General features: G+C 41.6%; 1 protein-coding gene across 3 annotated transcripts in view; it reads left to right on the top strand.

Annotated features, from left to right (window-relative positions):
• Positions 1 to 21,626, top strand: part of CELSR1 (cadherin EGF LAG seven-pass G-type receptor 1) — a 233,652-nt gene that overhangs the window by 179,137 nt on the left and 32,889 nt on the right. For all 3 annotated transcript variants that reach the window (XM_077264846.1, XM_077264845.1, XM_077264847.1), the window contains exons 6-18: positions 2,257 to 2,414; positions 2,575 to 2,738; positions 3,239 to 3,364; positions 4,594 to 4,760; positions 5,618 to 5,803; positions 5,982 to 6,095; positions 8,829 to 9,003; positions 10,840 to 10,981; positions 11,108 to 11,228; positions 13,305 to 13,488; positions 14,277 to 14,378; positions 17,694 to 17,788; positions 19,330 to 19,539. In XM_077264846.1, coding sequence (XP_077120961.1) covers positions 2,257 to 2,414; positions 2,575 to 2,738; positions 3,239 to 3,364; positions 4,594 to 4,760; positions 5,618 to 5,803; positions 5,982 to 6,095; positions 8,829 to 9,003; positions 10,840 to 10,981; positions 11,108 to 11,228; positions 13,305 to 13,488; positions 14,277 to 14,378; positions 17,694 to 17,788; positions 19,330 to 19,539 — 1,944 coding nt within the window. The remainder of the gene's footprint in view (positions 1 to 2,256; positions 2,415 to 2,574; positions 2,739 to 3,238; positions 3,365 to 4,593; positions 4,761 to 5,617; positions 5,804 to 5,981; positions 6,096 to 8,828; positions 9,004 to 10,839; positions 10,982 to 11,107; positions 11,229 to 13,304; positions 13,489 to 14,276; positions 14,379 to 17,693; positions 17,789 to 19,329; positions 19,540 to 21,626) is intronic.

Raw genomic sequence — 21,626 nt, 5'->3', positions numbered from 1 at the left:
ATCCAACTTGCCGTACTCCAAACTTCATTCACTGCACAGAGTGAATTTGTTTCTTTGTGACCTCGCTGTATGTTAAGCAGTTTATTTTACACCTTTTGTACAAGAATGCCAAATCTCCCGGTATAGAGGAAGACAACAATTACCTGAGCGCTTTGCTCTGTATTACCTGAAATACAGGTAGGGGCTGCACAGAAACTACAGAGCATGACTATTAGAAAGGTCTTGTTCCGTCTAGTCGTCTAGTATAAAGGAGATCATTGTTCCCTGCAGTTCCCTGTAGCTCTAATTGATTTGCTTGATACTGTTACTTCTATCAAAGCTACGCTTAAAGGAGTATTCTGGTTGTAAAGAGTTATCACTGTCGTTCACCTATCCACTAGCTGGGTAATAACCGGTAGATTGGTGAGTGCCTGCGGCTGGGAAGATCGGGGTCCAGAATCCTGTGTGTGAATAGAGTAGTAGAGCGTGTTACCATTCCATTCATTGTCTGTGGGAGTGCCGAAGATAGCCAACACAACACTGGCCTATTTTCAGCACTTCCATAGATAATGAATAGAGCGATGGCACACATGCTTGACTTCTACTCAATTCACACTCGGAATTTAGGACCCTCTGTTGTGGCCTTCAGTGAAGTTTCAATGGTTTGACCGATTTACCAGTTATTACCAATCCAGGTTTACAACAACGTTACAACTTATATATATGAATTCTATGTGATCGACAGCTCTTACTGTGCCTCAGCGAGGCCTACACCCCTACGTCCATTGGTGTGGAGAATAAAAATAATGCAGAAGGAGACATGAAAGCTGAGGGATTTGTAATGCAAACAATAATACTAGCCAGACAAAAGACATCAGTGTACTATTAGGTGAAACGACAAATTGCTTTGTTCCTAATGTGGTGAACACAACGGACGTGTCTGCAGTGAGAAGTCCAGTTCCTGACTCTGATATTGTAGTTACTGGCAGTAGGTGAGGCTTTAAATGAAATATTGCCACAAAGCAGAGATTGGTAGACCAACCCAATGACTTGGGGATCACTTGAATGTTTCCTTGATTTTCAGTAGATCAATAAACAATTCTCATCTAATGACCTAACAAGAACACATATGTCTGTACTTGGACAACTCCGTTTTATATGAAGTAATCCCTTTTTTAATATAAAAAGTCACGCTAACCTTCTGCAATTCCAGCAAGGCCTGGAAGGCCTGGTTCACGTGGCATTTGTTGAGCTTTTCACAGCAAATCAGTTGCCGCTAATGGGATGATGCACTCTTTACTTTTTTCTGCTTGTCCGACATTTGTCCTCGGGAAATAAGAGTGTGACAGCCCAATAGTGTCCGCTTATTGGCTGTAGGGCTCACGTGGTATAATATTGTGACGCGAACCCCGGTAGAATTTGTTCCGACATCGCTGGAATGGACTGTGTGCTGTGAGTATAAGTTTTTCTTTAATTATTTTACATAGGGGAGTACTTAATTTAAAAATTGGTCATCCTGGTTTGGTCAACCCCTTTAAATATTGTATGATTAGGATGTTGAAAGATTTCGATGATCGTTCTATAAAAATATTTCTTTTTCTGTGGAAATGCAGTAAATTGGAGAGCATGGGGTTTTCGGCATAAATACATTGTAGCATCACTACGACTTGTATTGGAAAAGTTGTGGAAAGCCTGTTACTAGAGATAATCATTGCATTTCTAGCTGGATATGAAAATGAACCTGCCTGTGTCCTTACTGATGACATATTTAGGAGTGCTTTACTGCACGTTAATTATGTGTTACAATAGAAAACATACTGCCATTGGTCATTAATTACAGTGTGTCTTACCACTCGCTCGCTAAATACATGACTGCCATACCTGCTGAACCACCAGAAGAACATCCAGACCACCGGGCCACTTATAAAACTTGCTTTACAGAGAGGTTAATAATATCCATGTAAATCCCACGACTGCACTAAAAACAATATATGACTGGCCAGCACCTGCCTACGGAAAACATTGTCCAGACCCAGTAGTTCAGCAGCTACAAAAGTCAAGGACCTATTCATCTTCAGGCTGTTTTAGAAAAGTCAACCAAACTCTGCTTAGCCATGCTTGGGTCAGGTGATGTGAAGGCAGCATTTTCTGTTCATCTTTGACAGATATTTTCTCAGTTTTGTGAACATTTTCTTATATGGTATTATGCTGAATTAGATTTTATATCTTAATATGCCATGTACTGTGCTTAATATGAATGTTCTTCTTTCCTTCTAGCCCAACATTGGAAGGCTGGGTATTCCTCATGGTCCATCGGGAGAGAAGGTGGCTGTAGTTACTGTAGATGACTGTGACACTGCCGTAGCTATAAGGTTTGGGAACCTTATCAAGAACTACACCTGTGCTGCCCAGGGAACCCAAACTGGGTCCAAGAAGTAAGTAATTTTTTTTTGTTGATCAAACATAAATTGCTCGTTCTTTTTAGGCCTCAATCATGGTTGGTTATAGTTTCCTACGGGTCAGTAATGAATCTTGTGGTTTGCAGGTCGGAATGAAAAAGTTGTCATGTATGTAATGTGTAACCTGTTTTTCTAGGTCTCTTGACTTAACTGGACCTCTGTTGCTTGGAGGCGTTCCTGATTTACCCGAGGATTTCCCAGTACAGAACAGACAGTTCATTGGATGCATGAGGAACTTAACAATAGACAGTAGACCGATAGACATGGCTAGTTTTATAGCCAATAATGGCACTTTACCAGGTAATTTATCATTGAGGCAAAACTTTTGTGTGTGTTTTGTTTTTATAAATTCGCTAAACTGAAACCGCAGCAAGACAGAAAATGGAAGTATCGTATATAATAATCTTTACAGGTTTCAGTGAAACTTTTCAGGCAGAGGAGATAGAATAACACGAAGGAGAAAAGTGGATAATCATCTATTAAACAGCAAGTCTCAGTTAAATTATTCATTGTGAAGGGATCATCATTATACCTATTTATGATATGCAGGTTGTTTCCACACTTTCCACTGACAACAATAAGGATTGTACAGACATACATGGAGTTCATGGGGGCCTTCATTTTTGTGCTACTGGAGATGATAGAAACAATAACGATCATTCCTAAAGATTTATTCAATTAATATGCTAGAAATGTGTTTGAAACCGCCTTTTAGAACATATATATTTTTCAATAATGACCCAACTTAAAACTGTTCTTGCACGTATTACTAATGGCTTGATATTCATCATCATTTAAAGGTTGTTCTGCAAAGCGGAACTTTTGTGATACCAATACATGTCAGAACCAGGGGACCTGTGTTAATAAGTGGAACACCTACTTCTGCGATTGTCCTCTGCATTATGGAGGGAAAAATTGTGAGCAAGGTATGTACTGCTATTATTGTGACTTACCATATAGTGTTGGCATACAGGGCCTGATTCATTATTTCAATTTCAAAAAGTCCCTTTTTTTGTCTTGTGTATCTGCTGACATTCATGCCAAATTTGTCAAAATTATGTAGGCAATTCATGAATTTTGGGCAAAATAAAAAATGCTCTTTACTCTCAGCCTTAGCCTGTTTTGTGACTTTTTAGTGCAATGCTAAAGTGCTGCAAAATGTTGGCCAAAATTTCTGGCGTGCATAAAATTATTCGGGTGGGAGGGTTGGGAGGTGGCCTGGAATGCATATTTGACTTTCCCAAAAGATGTAAATGTTGTATCAGGCGAAAACATCAGGAAATACTAAATTCTCTACACAGCAATCAACTAAAAGAAATAGACAAACGCAGAAACAAAAAAGGGACAAAACATCCAAAACACAACAGAAAAACAAGCGCTAATGCAATAGTAAATCCAGCCCACTTTGTATGTGGGTTATAATTTGCCCGGAGCCGCTTCGAGTCATTACTTCATGCACAATTGATATCTCTTACATTTCACATATTACATAACGGACTTAAACTAGACTTCCTTATGTTCAGTATCATTGTGATGCATTTATATAGACAACATGATTCATTCAAATATCGTGCTTCCAGTTTGATTAAAATACTACATATCAGACAGCTATGAATCACGGCTGATGATGGTTTATAATTATGGAGTCCAACAGTGACTGAAAGGGAATCTGTCAGCAGGTTTTTGCTCCACCATCTGAGAACAGGATGATGTAGGAGCATAGATCCTGATTCCAGCAATGTATCACTTGCTTGGACTGACGCTGCAGTTTTGATAAAATAACTTCAGATCTACCATTTCTCTGATGGCTGAGCTCTGTGTAACCTCTCCTAAACCACTGATTGGCAGCTTTCTGCCTATGCACAGTGTATACAGAAAGCTGCCAATCAGTGGTGGGGGCGGGGTTATACAGAGCTCATAAATAAAGAGGACTACAGCATGTTTCCTAGTCCTCTAGTAATAATCACCTGATAATAAAGCAGAGATCTTATCAAAACAATTACAGTAAATTATCTTCTACATTATGCTGCTCCCAGAATGGGTGGCGAATACCTGGTGATAGATTCCATGTATTATTATTGCACAGTTTTTTCTTCATCATTCAAACAGTATGACATTTCTGAATTATTCCTTCTAATAAACTCTCTTCTTTCAGTAATGCCTTTTCCACAACGGTTCCCAGGAAATGGCATTGTTATATGGCCTGAGTTGGATGTTACAGTGTCGGTGCCATGGTTCATTGGGATAATGTTTAGAACCCGCCAGCCTACTGGCATGTTGATGCAAATTAATGCTGGTTCTTCAACAAAGATTAACATCCAGGTAGGTGAACAAGTGTTACTATGTAAGTGTAGGAATATATCTGTAAGTAACGCATGAAATTCCACACCCATTGCTACTTGGGGTACTTAGACTGTGTCTGTTTGCTGTGGACGTCAGGAAAATCATCTGATAGATGCCCCTGAAATATGCCACTGTATATCACCCAAGGTCTCCTAAGTTGCTCTCTTAAAAGCTGACCTGCTAATTTACTAAAGGACCACTGCAGTGATTTTTGCGAGATATGAGGTATATGAGTGTAATTAGTGTAGTAATATATTCACCGGCCTCCGCCTTCTCCTGGTATCAGCCCCGCTCCTGCGCTAAGTCACGGCATTTGTGACCTGCCCAATCGCACAGTGGCTGTTGTGTGAAGCCGGAGTCCTCAATGTAAATCTATGTGACTTTAGGACAAGGTTCTGTAGCCTGATTGTGAGTCCCGTAGACTAACATTGAGATTGTAGCCAGCGCTCCACATAGTGATCTGCCAGGATACAGACGCCGGAGTGGGGTGATGCCGGGAGAAGACCACTACCACTGAGTATGTTACTACACCAATTACACTCATATAATTGATATCTAGCACGTGGGAAAATGAACTATCAATGTAATTTCCCCCTGCCATGTACTATTAAGGGTGTGCACCTGCCAGTCTGCAGGCATCCATGTCTTCTCCCCCACAGGCAGACAATATTTTCTTGCCCAGCATTCCTAGACATCCGATGTACATTGGATCTAATTTTCGATGCCCACTGTTGCAGTCCATATATAATTATTTATGGTGTACATCAGCAATGATCACATGATACTTGGCAGTAGAAATAACATTATCTAGCACTACAACCCTTTTTTTCCAACAGATCTTGAATAGTTACCTGGACTTTGAAGTGTACAGTGGCGTCACTCGTGTAGCTAGTATGAAGATCCAGCAGATGAGGGTCAGTGACGGAGAATGGCATCACCTGCTCATAGAGCTGAAGAGCTCCAAGGATGGGAAGGACATCAAGTATTTGGCCATCATGTATCTGGACTATGGGGTTTATCAGGTAGAAATTAATCTGCCATCATACAAGTTTGTAAAGTTGCAGTTTACCCTTAACCTGTCATGTAAACGTTCTTTTTGTACATGTAATTCACGAGAAAGTGAAACTCGAGGAAAGAGTTAATGGTTCCACTAAAATAATGGATTATTTGCTCATAGTGTTTTCCTCTGCGTCTTGACAGAACTCTGTGGAAATTGGCAATGATCTTCCAGGTGTGAAACTGAAGGCCATCTTTGTTGGTGGATTATCTGACACAGACGGCCATGTAGCACAGGGCTTCACTGGCTGCATGAAGGTAACTTTGTAGTATTAATAGTAGCTATTTTAAAAAAGTTTCTTCCTTTACTAAATAGTAGACCAACTATACATTCACTTTATTATTGGTAAGTCTACGCTCCCACAGTATTTGGTGAGTTCTTGATGTTACAGATTTTCTGGATCTATTAGCTACATTAGGTTACTTGTAATTTTTTCATTACTTTTTCTATACTTTTTAGTATTTGGCTTTTGTAAAACTTTATTGCCACCGTCATTGGTGTTGTTTTAGTGTGTTTCTACTGTGGAAATGGAATCAAAACACATATGTTGTTTTTATTGTGGATTTTTCTCATCTCATTAAAGTGTATGGGGAAAATCTATAAAAAACATCTATTTACTACAACAGAGATAGACATGTTGCGGATTTCAAACACATACTTCAGGTCAGTGTACGTTATGTAAAAAAAATAAGCACAGTGGGCAGGAGATTCCTATAAATCCCATATACCGTATATACTCGAGTATAAGTCGAGTTTTTCAACACTTTTTTTGTTTTGAAAACACCCCCCTCGGCTTACACACTAGTCATTGTCCCAGACGATAAAGGGGGAGCGGCAACGGGTCACAGGAGGCAGGAGCCGGCGACTGCAGCTAACTCCTGTGCCCGCTGCTAAAGAGCAGCCTGTGCTGGCCGTGAATATTCATTTCTCTGTAATAGCGCGCACAGTGTCAGCCACAGCCGCCGACTTCCAGCAGCTGCCAGGGGGTCACGTGTCCCCACTACTAAAGAGAAATGAATATTCACCTCTCTCCACTCCTATAGGCATGGAGAGAGGTGAATATTCATTTCCTTAAGTAGCCGTTACACGTGATCGCCCGGTGGCTGTGGCTGGCACTGTGCGTGCTACTTAATAGCAATGGATACTCACTGCCCTCCACACACATAGTCCCGGCGTGGGGAGCGGTGAGTATTCCGGCAGCTGTGCCCTGCTTGTGAGCAGCGCATGACGATCCTGCCATGCGCTACTTACAAGCAGAAAGCAGCTGCTGGCACCTGAACAAGACACTGCGAGGGAGCGCAGGAAGGGTAAGTAGGATATTTTCTTTTTTTATGCTTTTTTGGTGGGAGCCATGCATGCAAGGATAGGGATGAGAGTGCCATGCATACAAGGATAGGAATGAGGGGACCATGCATACCAGGATAGGGATGAGGAACCATGCATACCAGGATAGGGATGAGGAGCCATGCAAGCCAGAATGGCGATGAGGAGCCATGCATACCAGGATGGGGATGAGGGGGCCATGCATACCAGCATGGGGATGAGGAGGCCATGCATACCAGGATGGGGATGAGAAGGCCATGCATAAAGGATGGGGATGAGGAGCCATGCATACAAGGTTGGGGATGAGGGGACCATGCATACCAGGATAGGTATGAGGGGACCATGCATACCAGGGTATGGATGAGGAGCCATGCAAACCAGGATGAGAATGAGGAACCATTCATACCAGGATGGGGATGAGGGGGCCATGCATACCAGGATGGGGATGAGGAGACCATGCATACCAGGATGGGGATGAGGAGGCCATGCATACCAGGATGGGGATGAGGAGGCCATGCATACCAGAATGAGAATGATGAACCATTCATACCAGGATAGGGATGAGGAGGCCATGCATACCAGGATGGGGATGAGGAGGCCATGCATACCAGGATGGGGATGAGGAGGCCATGCATACCACGATGGTGATGAGGTGGCCATGCATACCACGATGGTGATGAGGTGGCCATGCATACCACGATGGGGATGAGGGGGCCATGCATACCAGGATGGGGATGAGGGGACAATGCATACCAGCATGGGGATGAGGAGGCCATGCATACCAGCATGGGGATGAGGAGGCCATGCATAACAGGATGGGGATGTGGAGGCCATGCATACCAGGATGGGGATGAGGAGGCCATGCATACCACGATGGTGATGAAGGGGCCATGCATACCACGATGGGGATGAGGGGGCCATGCATACCAGGATGGGGATGAGGGGACAATGCATACCTGGCTTATACTGGAATCAATAAGTTTTCCCAGTTTTTCATGGCAAAATTAGGTGCCTTGGCTTATACTCGGCTCGGCTTATACTCAAGTTTTTATGGTACTTCCCTGGAACTGTAATTCACCAAAAACTCATCTTAGGACCTTTGCCTAAGGCTAGGGAGGGTCAAACAAACATATTTTCTCTCAGCCGAGAGAATCGGGCCAATTGTGCTAATCACACTCGGATCGGAGTATGGTCAGAGTGTGATTCGATTTTCTCAGAATAGGAGAATATGGGGGAAAAAAAATGTCTCCATCTTTTTAATTTTGTAAGTCCGTGAAAATTGGACTACACTCATTTTTTTTTCCATGGAATCATTGACGTTCATGTCCGATTGTGATCTGTATCAGATTTAGATTGGATATGCTGCAGTTTTTTCCCTAGGACCGTCTCGGTCATGGCCCCATTGGTCAGAGTACGATCTAATATTTTTTCTGAGTGCACTCGGAATGAAAATACGGTCGTCTGCACAGGTCCTTAGGGTGTTCTTACTGTCCTGTTTTTCTCTTGGATGACCAAAAGGAACCGTTAGTAATACTTGCATGCACTGTTTACAGGAGGCATCAAAGCAAAATAAATTACTGCTGTAAATCATTGCATCAAGTGAAATTATCATTGTCATAGCATGGTCATTGGTGTAAACGCCTTATCCTCTATTATTCAATATTTAGGGAGTAAGAATGGGAGAAACGGCAACGAATATAGGAACACTCAACATGAATAAGGCTGAAGTCATCAACGTGGAAAGTGGCTGTGAGGTTGACAATCCTTGTGATGCCAATCCATGTCCTTACAACAGTGACTGCACTGATGATTGGGATAGTTTTTCTTGTAACTGTGAACCAGGTAGGACTAACTTCATACATTTTGCATTTGTTTAAAAGTAGGTTTGTATACACTCACCGGCCACTTTATTAGGTACACCATGCTAGTAACGGGTTGGACCCCCTTTTGCCTTCAGAACTGCCTCAATTCTTCGTGGCATAGATTCAACAAGGTGCTGGAAGCATTCCTCAGAGATTTTGGTCCATATTGACATGATGGCATCACACAGTTGCCGCAGATTTGTCGGCTGCACATCCCAAAGATGCTCCATACAAGGCAGGATGGATCCATGCTTTCATGTTGTTTACGCCAAATTCTGACCCTACCATCCGAATGTCGCAGCAGAAATCGAGACTCATCAGACCAAGCAACGTTTTTCCAATCTTCTACTGTCCAATTTCGATGAGCTTGTACAAATTGTAGCCTCAGTTTCCTGTTCTTAGCTGAAAGGAGTGGTACCCGGTGTGGTCTTCTGCTGCTGTAGCCCATCTGCCTCAAAGTTCGACGCACTGTGCGTTCAGAGATGCTCTTAGGCCTACCTTGGTTGTAACGGGTGGCGATTTGAGTCACTGTTGCCTTTCTATCAGCTCGAACCAGTCTGCCCATTCTCCTCTGACCTCTGGCATCAACAAGGCATTTCCGCCCACAGAACTGCCGCTCACTGGATTTTTTTTCTTTTTCGGACCATTCTCTGTAAACCCTAGAGATGGTTGTGCGTGAAAATCCCAGTAGATCAGCAGTTTCTGAAATACTCAGACCAGCCCTTCTGGCACCAACAACCATGCCACGTTCAAAGGCACTCAAATCACCTTTCTTCCCCATACTGATGCTCGGTTTGAACTGCAGGAGATTGTCTTGACCATGTCTACATGCCTAAATGCACTGAGTTGCCGCCATGTGATTGGCTGATTAGAAATTAAGTGTTAACAAGAAGTTGGACAGGTGTACCTAATAAAGTGGCCGGTGAGTGTATATGTTTATGTACAGAAAAGCCATTCTTTATACATGTGGTAGAAGCTGGGAAAAATGTGTTCTTTAAGGTTGAGTCTCATGACAAAATAGAAGCCAGCATAGAAATCTGAAGATGAGCACAAGTCCAGTTCTCTAACCCATTATAGACAGTTGCAGTTGGTGGAGGAAGCCACGTCCTGCCTGGCATTTCACCTGTGCTGGCTAACCATATAACGCACACACCGCCAAGTTCTCCATGACTTAGTTATGCTCAGATAAGGCATATTGACAGGGTTAAGGTCACCCCGAGAATTATCTTTATCAAAAAGTAGCTGGTAAAAAAGGACCCGAGAATTATCTTTATCAAAAAGTAGCTGGTAAAAAAAGGACTATTTTTTAATATACCGTATAATATGTATTAACAACTGTAGAATTGGTGGAGAAAGGTTGAACTTGATGGACTTAGGTCTTTTTTCAACCTGTGTAACTCAGTATCGATTATTTGTAGCCCCTAAGAGATTAAGGGGTTTAGGTTATAATTACTATGTCTGGTGAGCAATGTTTTTTCATTCTAAACTGGCAAATTTAAATAATATATTAAATGTAATCTTATAAGGAACTGCCAGACTCGAGCAGTCCATCCATGCAGCAGACAGGAGTCACTGATCATATATCCGCATACTTGGCTGCTTGTGCACCGTGTTGTATAATAGTGACCTAATGTGCACCTTGTGACCCTGAACTACCAAGGATTAGAAAAAACACCACCCTAATGATTTCCCTCGCTCACAGACATATAACACATGTGTGGCATTATCGGCATTCATCACGGTATCTGAAAAGGTTCTGCTCTGACATGGCATCTGCCCAGCAGCACATGTAACTGTATCCTCTACTTTCCTTTAGGGTTCTTTGGGAGAGACTGTGTAGATGTGTGCAGCTTGAACCCCTGTGAACATGTCTCTACTTGTGCTCGAAAGCCAAGCTCTTCTCATGGATACACGTGTGAATGTGGAGCAAGCTACTATGGACAATACTGTGAGAACAAGTAAGGGGAAAGTGACTGCTGTCTTATTGCTGCCAAGCGTTCTATCTCAAGCTGATATCATCCCGTAGTTATTCTGCATTGTTCTCTTTCCTTTATCTAATGTTTCTTTTTATCTCCCATTTTTAGAGTTGATTTACCTTGTCCTAGAGGCTGGTGGGGTAATCCTATTTGTGGACCCTGTAACTGTGATGTTAGTAAAGGATTTGACCCTGATTGTAATAAGACAAATGGAGAATGCCGCTGTAAGGTAAGGATGCCTTGGGATCATTTCCGAGATCACAGTGCAGAAAATATTAACTTTGTAGTACAGGTTACAATAAATTCACAGAAAGGGACCCCAATGAACTATATTAAAAAATAACCTTTATTGACAAATGTAAAATTACTGGTGCACAAAAGACAATACCATCACCAAAATAAAAATAGTAAAAGGCACAGGGAGGTGCCTGGCCCTACTCTAGAGCTCAAAAAACACCCTACCTACCAGCGGAGGTTGGCACCCTATTCCTGCGCAAGTGGCGCCCCCGCTCATCGTCGACTGTCCCATTTACCCTTGGAAACCCTATATGGAAGGGATGAAAAACCTATGACAGGAGAAGATATAACCAATAGTAAAGATGTAATGAGGGGAGGGACAGGACAGGTGTAATATGTATTGCAGACAGCGGGCTACACTGTCCCTGTCCTGACCCTGCCTGTCAGCGGAGGTTGGCACCCTATTGAACCAAATGATGAGACTGGCACCCCCGCTCCTCGATGGCTATTTCAAACAAAACCCTAAGTAGGGTAGTTATGGAAGGAATCTTACAGTCTGTGAAGAGCTAGAGTGCTTACATATAGCATGATAGGGTCATATGGACCGTGGGACTCAAATGTAGTGCATGATTTCAAGGGAGCTCAACAATAGGAAGCATGTGAATCACTGTGATATGCAGATAGAATAAGTTTAACAAATGTCCACAATTATAATACAAAGAATGAAGTGGAGAAGAACTCCCCTGAGTTGATCCCCGCACAGCTTCCCCAAATCGTGTCTCCATAATTGGAGCCAAAATGCACATTGCAAATCAGATGAAGAGCTCCTCATATAACAAAAGCCAACAAAGCATATTTCTAAGAAAATAAACTCGACGCGTTTTCCCTCTCACATGAGGGTCATCAGGAGTACATATACATGTTAGAAAATGCTACTTAGCTTTGTCATGGCAATATGTCAATAGCAATGTAGTCCTTGGCACGTAGGGTGGATCCGCTCTGGATGTGGTGCACTGGTGTAATCCACTGTGCTGTAAAATGTGGACGCAGCGGAGGTACGCAGCGTCCAACCCGCAGCGTTTACTGACCCTGGGAGCATACCCTTATACTTCCTGCCTTTTCAGGAAGCATTTTCAGCAATGCTTTACATCAGTAAAGGCAGGTTTAAAACGACAGATAACTTTTTTTACACAATGATTATAGCCCAAGGTCCAGCAATCACAAAAGATGATGTCACAGCTAGATGGTCAGTGTCTGTTTATTGTGCCTAATGTTACATGTGTTTTATCCTGAAACAGGAAGTTAGTCTAAAAAAGCCCTAGTGGTCAGTGTGAAAATTGCCAGATTTCTATTTTTAATACAGATTGTGATATGTTAAAAAGAAAACGATTGCCAGCAATTAAAAATATATACTTTTAACACAAAAACATGATTTAAACATTGTATCGTATCTTGAGGATAGTTTCCTTTTAAAGTGTGAAGAATGGTTTAATGTCCAAATGACTATATAGATAAATAGCTTACAAGAACTTTCAAAAGATCCCCACTTCAGAGACACAAATGATATACTTACCCAATTGATATTTTCTTATGTGAAAAAATGATGAGAAAAACTCAGCACTCACTTGGAGAGTGTGAACAAAAAGGTTTTTAATGGCAATTCAAAAACAATATTTAACGTTTCGGTCCTATTCCAGACCTTCATCAGAAGCTGCCACAGGATAGGAGATATGGTGCAAGGTGGCAGCGCAGTGGGAGTGCGTCCTTATTATAGCGCTATACTAAGGCAATTAAGGACACACTCCCATCGTGCTGCCACCTTGCATCATATCTCCTATCCTGCGGCAGCTTCTGATGAAGGTCCGGAATAGGACCGAAACGTTAAATATTGTTTTGGATTGCCATTAAAAACCCTTTTTAATACGCCTACTCAAGCACCACATTCTCCTTGACGGAGTGCCGTATATTTCTACAGCTATATGAAAAAATGGCCATCGATTCTCTGGAAGCACAATAAAAAGATCAGATACATATCTTCTAGTAATTAGTCTTTTTGTCTCCTTTCCAGGACAATTACTACAGACCACAAGACAGTGACACTTGTTACCCGTGTGACTGCTTCCCTTCAGGAGCATATGAACGTGGGTGTGATATGGAGACTGGTCAGTGCCCATGCAAACCTGGCGTCATTGGGCGCCAGTGCAACCGCTGCGACAATCCTTTTGCAGAGGTCACTAATGATGGCTGTGAAGGTACGAACATTAAATTAAACCTATGATTGATAGTGTTGCGTTCAGTTAAACCTCTTTTTTATGTATCATGGTTGAATTATGTATGTGTGGTAGATAGAGTTCATTCCTTCCGCCATCCCCTGTAATTTGGTGGGTTAGGCAGACACAGCCAAGGTTTGCTTTCCAACCAAACACCTCATGGAAAAACACTGTCTTAATTGATACATCATATCATAGGTCGCAGAACATACAACACTTGACATAATGTCCGGATTGTATAAACTGAGTACATAGTGTAGTGTCAGTGCGTAACTTGCACACATACAGCTCCGAACACACCGTCTCTGATGATCATTCCCAATATACATATAGACGGGATTTTATGCATTCTTCTACCATAATTTCACTAGAAGAAACCATGCGTGTTTCCATGACCAGCGTTCCTACTAAATCACTAGAAGCGACATTGGGTTTTGTTATTTTATACCTTGTTTGGCACAGGATGAGTCTGCAGGGAACAGCTGCAGAGACTATGACAATTTTATTATTCTTGGCTCGTGAACAGTAGAGGGTGACAAGAAATGAAATGTTATTGTACAGTGAAAGAAAGTCTGTCTTCCCTGATTCACCTTTGTGGTTCTCTAGGATAATAATACAAGCTTGTTCATCACATGCTTATCATTTCTCTACAAGCCTGCCATTTCCTTACTCTGTGATGAAGTCATTAACTATACGGGAGCTTACATGTGCCAGTCGGTCAAAGCCATTATCGTGAACGATGTGTGACATGGTTTCTCCCTTTATTGCAGTGATTTATAATGCATGTCCTAAAGCCTTCGAGGCTGGAATCTGGTGGCCACAGACCAAGTTTGGTCAACCAGCTGCTGTTCCTTGTCCCAAGGGATCTGTCGGTGAGTCTAGCCGTAAAACCTGCTTGTAGAAGTATATGAAAATTTCAAGGAGTGTAAACAATATGTTGTCATAGAAAGCTGCCGAAAAGTTAACAAAAAAAGAAAATTGTTTTAAAATGTTATTGCTAAAATTTGTCAATCAGATCCCACATGATGGCATGTCAATATGTGTGTAAAAAGACAATGAACAGGAGCCCATAGGACTCAAAAGGGAATGTGTCATCAGAAAATGAAATAAATGTATCTAAAAATATAATAATAATAATAATAATAATAATAATTTTATTTATATAGCGCCAACATATTCCGTAGCACTTTACAACTTATAGAGGGGACTTGTACAGACAATAGACATTACAGCATAACAGAAATCACAGTTCAAAATAGATACCAGGAGGAATGAGGGCCCTGCTCGCAAGCTTACAAACTATGAGGAAAAGGGGAGACACGAGAGGTGGGTGGTAACAATTGCGCTATATATATATATATATATATATATATATATATATATATATAATTTTTTTTTTTTCCTTCATATCTCCATTTTGAGATCTTTGTAAAAATATTAGCAATTGTCATATTAGCCTAACATTAGACTATTTAATGAACAAGTTTTAATCAGGACATTGTGAAGAGGGAGAGGAGGTGATCTGTGACCATCTCCTATTGTGAATAGTGGACCCAGTGTCTACTGTTTAAGGAGGTGATACCTTCAGGGCGCAAGACCTCCAACTCCTCAATATCCATGACTCCGACTCAGACTCCACCAAATGGACTCCGACTCCATGACTCCTCCATCTCCTTAATTTCCATGACTCCGACTCCACCAAAATGGGCTCTGACTCCTCGACTCTGACTCTGACTCCACAACCCTGGTTACCTTCATTGTAATCCTGCCTGTGGTGATAAGGAGACTACTGAAATGTCTTCTGTACAGAACAGGAAGTCTGATATTAGGCCTAGTGGCAAGTTTGACAATTCTTTTACAGTGTAATTTCTGATGACACATTATCTTCACTATAACTCCTGAAATCCTACTGGAATTGTGGTTATGAAAATACCCCAAACTTGAATTTTATACAACATGAATGACTAATATGGGTGTGCTTACTGAGAGTGTAATAATGCTACTGGGCTGCAAAAAGAAAAATGGGACCCGCAAAACTTCAGTATTAAATTAATGTACAGGAGTACAAGTATGCTAATATGGCCAATATACAAACACATACATACACTGTGTGTCAGCGCACTGTGATTAATGAACACATGATCTCCATTATTGCTGCAAACGTTAAAAATGTAAGCTACTTAGTTAGCGTTTTTTATCGAAGAGAGCAAAAGCCATCCAACCACGTCAAGGTGACCTTTTAATGTGGATGGTCCCTAACCACTATATGTCCTACCTCTTCATGTGCCGAACCGGGCTCATCAAATGAAGAGTTCATGTATTCATTCATCGCAGTGTGCTGACGCATCGGGTTTGTAAATGTTACAGGACAGATGAGAATTCTACTGATACAATTGTGTTATGGCCCTGCCAGTATTTTTCCACTAATCGTGAAGGATTGGAATTTCCATAGTTGTTGGAAACATTGGGGATTGTAAACCCGCATGTTTTGTGTCCTCAAAAAAGGGCAGTTTTCCATCTGTATGCTGGTCTGTTTGTCCTCCCTTTTTCCTTCCATGTGTCCATATATCACCACTGGTGGGTCTGTGTGAAAAGCTGTACTATTGAGTAACATTGGTCAGTGTGCTGACAGCACACATACAATACGCCCGTCTGAGCGAGCCCTAAGGCCCAGCTCTCACAGTTCAGAATCATAATGCCTGTCGGCCCCACTCCGAGTACAGTTGTGTCGCCCTATTACCTGGTGCTTTTATAGGATTACCTTTCTTTGTTAATCAGATCATTAGCCATTTTTGAAGAGCACTGACACAGTAAAACATATGTGCGTTATAATTCCTGATAATTATAGGAGGCTTCTTCTCACCCACTACTTCTTTTTCTTCCCCATCCATTACCTTCAGAGTTAAACACTGCCACGGTAATGCATGGTAGGCATGACAAGCTCGGCACTAAATTATTTACACCCTGAGTCATACCCTGCACACCTCAGACTGTTCATTTCCGCAGAATGCAGCCAGCACAATGGCAGTGTAATTGTTGGGAAAATTCATCTCCTCTACATGTGACGGCTAGTGATGTATGCGACGTATAGAAAACTAGTTTATGGGCACACTATATATACTCTTGTGAGGCTGGTGGGATTAAGATTTGTTAGTTAGTCCTTATTTATGGGTTACTATGGTTTTTTAATGTCAGATCAGGTGCCATAAAAGGACTGTCATAGTATTACTGCCCTGAGGAAAATCTGTACTGAGTAACCAGAAATCTAAAACTTTCAGCCATCCCACAAAAGACGAGGCTTAAAGACCGCCTTGACAGATGTTTGATAGATTCCACCAGCTAAGTGTAAGAAACACCCGTCCAATTAGCATGATGTAAATCATCATGGGACAGGTCCATACATCTACTGGATCATATAGCTTTTCTAGGTCAGTTCAGAGTATTTATTAGCATGTGTTATATTAAGGGGTGTTCATATCTCCAAGGTTGTATTCCAATATGTAGCAGGAGTAATGATAATATTAGCAAATAAATCCAATTAGAAATGTAGTATAGTTATTCTGATTCGCTATGTCGCTTACCCCATGTGCAGGGCATTGCATTAGCTTAGGTATCCATGGTTACGATTAATGGTAACTAATCAACGGTCACTGTGTGAGTGGTTGTAACTATGGATACCTAAGCTACTGTAATGCCCTGTACATGGGGTAAGCAACATAGCGAATTAGGAGAACTACACTACTTAGTATTATTACACCTACAACTTATTGGGATAGGATTTGGAGGTGGGAATACCCCTAAAAGTTGTGTAAATCAGTGTTAGAAAAGATATTACTAATCTAGTCCGTTACCAAAGCTTTAGGCAATCATAGCTATGGTTCATTTACGAAGAGTAAAAGAAACCTTGATGGATAGATTTTTTTGTTAGCCACACTACATTGTACTGCTTTGCCACCATTGCCCAGGTACCATCCTAGTGGAAGAACATAGTTCTTCAGTTCCTTTCCTTCATACATGGTCTTGATCCTTGATGCCATGAAACAATAAAACATGTCTTCTAGATAATATATAATGCTGGTATTCTCGTTGGTTCTGAGATCATTAACCAGCTCTTATATGATGAGTTAACATCCTGTATTAGGTTTCTTCCTACTTTTGTGTTCAGCTCCTACATTTGTTTCCTTCAGGGAATGCGATCCGGCACTGTAGTGAGGAAAAAGGTTGGCTTCCTCCCGAACTCTTCAACTGTACCACACTGACCTTCTTGGAACTAAAAACCCTGGTAAGAGCATTGCTAAGCTGTCACACCCTGGCTCCATTTTACCAGCCCTCATGTAAGCACACAATTCAGGGGGAAGGTGCACCAGACTCCATAGAATTGCCGGTAACAAATAGGACACTATTGATGGCCTGCCTCTCAGCAGGTGGCCTACTTTAGCTTGCATTTAGTGATGTACCATAGGTGGGCAACAAAGCGGTCCAGCCATTAATGAAGCCCCCTGCTGACCTGGGATATACTGCCAGCCAGATTGGATTGGATGCCCAGTTGTGTCTAATGGTCCACTCACACTGACCGACCGGCAGCGCTAAACAACCACCGGCTGGTAAATCTCTACTGATCAATTATCCTTTAATAACCTAAATACAGTGGTTAACAATGTTCTCTCAACGATCTGTAATAGGTCATTCCGTGCTCACAAGCTGATATTATTCTCGGCAGCATGAGTCCTGTTTACACAGGAGAATGTGCTGCCGAGAACAAAGATTTTTTTGTACACAACAGAAGATCTTTTCACCTGATGAACGTTGGGTGATTATCACTCCGGTAACACTGAAAGATTATCGTGAACAAGTGTTCCTAAGAATCCTCGTTCACAATAATCTTTCATTGTAAATACATTACCTAATTAATTTTTATTTCTGAAATCAATAATTCACATGAAAATAAGCAGCTTTGTAATATATCTTATCAGAGAGATCTGCTTCTTTCTCCAACAGGAGTGATCATACATTCTTAACATTCTGAATTCATGGGTATAATCTGTAATCGGTGCAGATAGACGTTCCCATCACTGAGATAGGAGACGTCGGCTGCTCCTTGTAAGATTCTATGTAGAGCTCGCGCCCGAGCTCCTCGTCATTCTTTCTACATAGAGTCTGATAAATACCAACTGTCATCTCCTCTCTGAGTAATGTGATAATCTGTGTTCACTGAATACGGGAAGTGAGAATTCTGAGAATGAACGATCGGTCCTGGCAGAGAAAGAAGCCGATCTGTCTGAGAAGATACATTACAAAGCTGCTTATTTACATGTGTATTATTGGTTTATAAACTAAAAATGAAAACAAGGATTATTCTTTAAGTCATCTTCTTTGGTATTTAGCATTTATGTTTTGTGTCAGTTAGAAATGATTTGTGTTTTTGTTGTTAGTGTGGTGGTGGGTGCCCGGGTTGTGTGCATGGTCAACCCAACATTGGGTGCTGCTCACTCATGGAAGATTCTGGTAAAGTGACTCTTATTCCCCTGCTGACAGCCTGCAGCCTGTGTACTCAGCTCTACAAATACACTGTGTTGTGATGAATGTCAGGAATGCTGTACATGTCTTGTGGTGCCGTTATACCTCTCATATTGCACTAGAGCACTACGCGTGGGATGGGTATGTGCCCAGCTCACCGCCAGACTGCATAGAAGTAACATGGACCTGTTAATGAGATGGCGCTGACCTTCGCCTGTAAATTATTATCAGTCCAGTATTAGTCTGTGAATGCATAACAATTGTGAGCTAAGTAAATACTCTGATTATTGTCCATCTGTTTTACAGAATGAAAAGCTTCACCGGAATGAGACCACTTTGGATGGAGTGAAGTCCATTGAGATCGCTCGAGTCCTGCAGAATGCAACCAATTACACCAAGTCTTTCTATGGGAATGACATCAGGACCAGCTATCAGATGCTTGTGCGGGTGCTGCAGTATGAGAGCCAGCAGCAAGGTTTCGACTTGGCGGCCACTAGAGATGTGGAATTTAATGAGGTATGCTTAGCTATCATGTATAGTGCTCCTTTCTATATACTGTGTCTTCCCTGTCACATCATAGTATGCGTTGTGTATTAATATGTTATGTGGCTGCTGGTAGCATACATATTGTACGGGAATGAGAAGAGGATTGGACCTTACAAAACAGTAGAGTATCTTAGAATGTCCTGAGAGCGTGAAGATAAATATAAGAGTAAATAAAATAGCAAAGTATTTCTAGCAATTAAACGGCACTCGATTGTTCATATGTACACAAGATGCTGTCTCTGGAGTATAATTGTACAGGAACTGGGGGCAACAAGAGAGCAATAGGGTCTTATGCGGTATATAAAACAAATAATGCTAATCTGGTACGGTCGTGTGCACACAACAGTTTACAAGGTGTAGATAGTCGGCTGCTGCAGATCCACCGGTCACCAGACCACATAGGAATGATAGGGGGAAAACATGGATTTTCCATTCTACTGATGAAATTGTCTAGGATACACAGTCTTTATTAATTGTGGTTTTATTATCGTCGCGTTTTCGAAGTTGACATACTTCTTCTTTAGGATATTATCATTCTACATATAGTTGCAACGAAAATGATTCAACTCCCATTGCTACAAATTAGGTTCATTAGCAAACTTGCCAACTTTCTGTTGCTTGCAATAAATCAGTGTAACCAGAGCAATTTAAGTAGCTCAAAACAAATAATGTGCTGCAACTGCTCTGTTCAGATACGACCAAAGATTTTCTATAGAAAACCATTCAGGCGACTGTGATGGCCACTCCAGAATCTTCCAGGACTTCCGAAACCGAGCCATTGCAGGCTCTAAGATATCCTTGGGATTATTGTCCTATTGGAAGGACCAATGACGCCCAAGCTTCAGCTTCCTCACAGAAGACATGATGTTTTCTTCTAGAATTTCCTGACACTTGAAGGAGTTCCTCTTCCCAATGACACAATGCAGTTTTTCAGTGCCAAAGGAAGCAAAGCAGCACCAGAACATCACCAAGCCACTGCTGTGCTCCACTGTTGGCCTCCAGAACTTACTTCTAAGCCACTGGCTTGAAAATTCCAGTTTTGTTTAATTGCTTCACAGAACAGAATCCCAAACCATCTATGACTTATATCATTTTGAACATGCTGGAGCTTCTGGGTCAGTAGATTTTTATATCTTAGGCTATGATGAACTTTGGTACGTTCTTGATGCTGCGTATTTTTGCTGCGTCATGGAAATCTCATGACCACTGTGACCTGCGAGGCTTGTTTCAAGTCCTCAACATGTCAATTTTTCTTGCGAGTTCAGAGTTTTCTGTGCAGATTTTCATTTGTGCACATGTAATCCCTTTAAAACTTAGCTTTTAATATAATAATAATTATAAAACCCTGACCCAAAGCAAACCTTGGTTTAATACCATAAAAATACAATACCACACATTAGGTCACCTATTAGATTACTGTACTATGACCTACTGTTCTCGCCTGCCTTGCTGTGGAGGTTGGCACCCTAAGAGACGATTTTTTGGCGCCCCCACTCAACGCAGGCTGTCCCTCTCTTCCCTACAATGTCCCTCTAGATGTAGGTGGGAAAACAATATAGCGGAGAACATTGGTGAAAAAAATAGGATATTACAAAATATATGCAAACAGTAAGAGAATTTTAACAGGTGCCTCCAAATGCTACATTAATGATCCAGCACATAGCTAAACACCAATAGCGTTTCCCCGTTAGCCATGCTAGTTATCCATATGGCATCCGGTGGCACTGAAGACCACATTATCACCTCCTGATGAACCGTGCTAACGGGGAAACGCGTCGGGGCAATACCAGCACACGCTAAGTCATATTTTATATTGTGCATTGGTATATTCTGATCCTTTTTGGGCTGGTCCCTTTGGTATTGTGTATGTGACATTGAATGTTCATCATTGACATGGGACAAATACGGTTATTGGCTGGACTGAATATCCATACTCTATTGGTGTTTAGCTATGTGCTGGATCATTAATGTAGCATTTGGAGGCACCTGTTAAAATTCTCTTACTGTTTGCATATATTTTGTAATATCCTATTTTTTTCACCACTGTTCTCCGCTAT

This window comes from Ranitomeya variabilis, chromosome 5 (assembly GCF_051348905.1).
Source record: "Ranitomeya variabilis isolate aRanVar5 chromosome 5, aRanVar5.hap1, whole genome shotgun sequence".
NCBI lineage: Eukaryota > Metazoa > Chordata > Amphibia > Anura > Dendrobatidae > Ranitomeya > Ranitomeya variabilis.
This window is presented reverse-complemented; position numbering and strand designations above follow the sequence as displayed.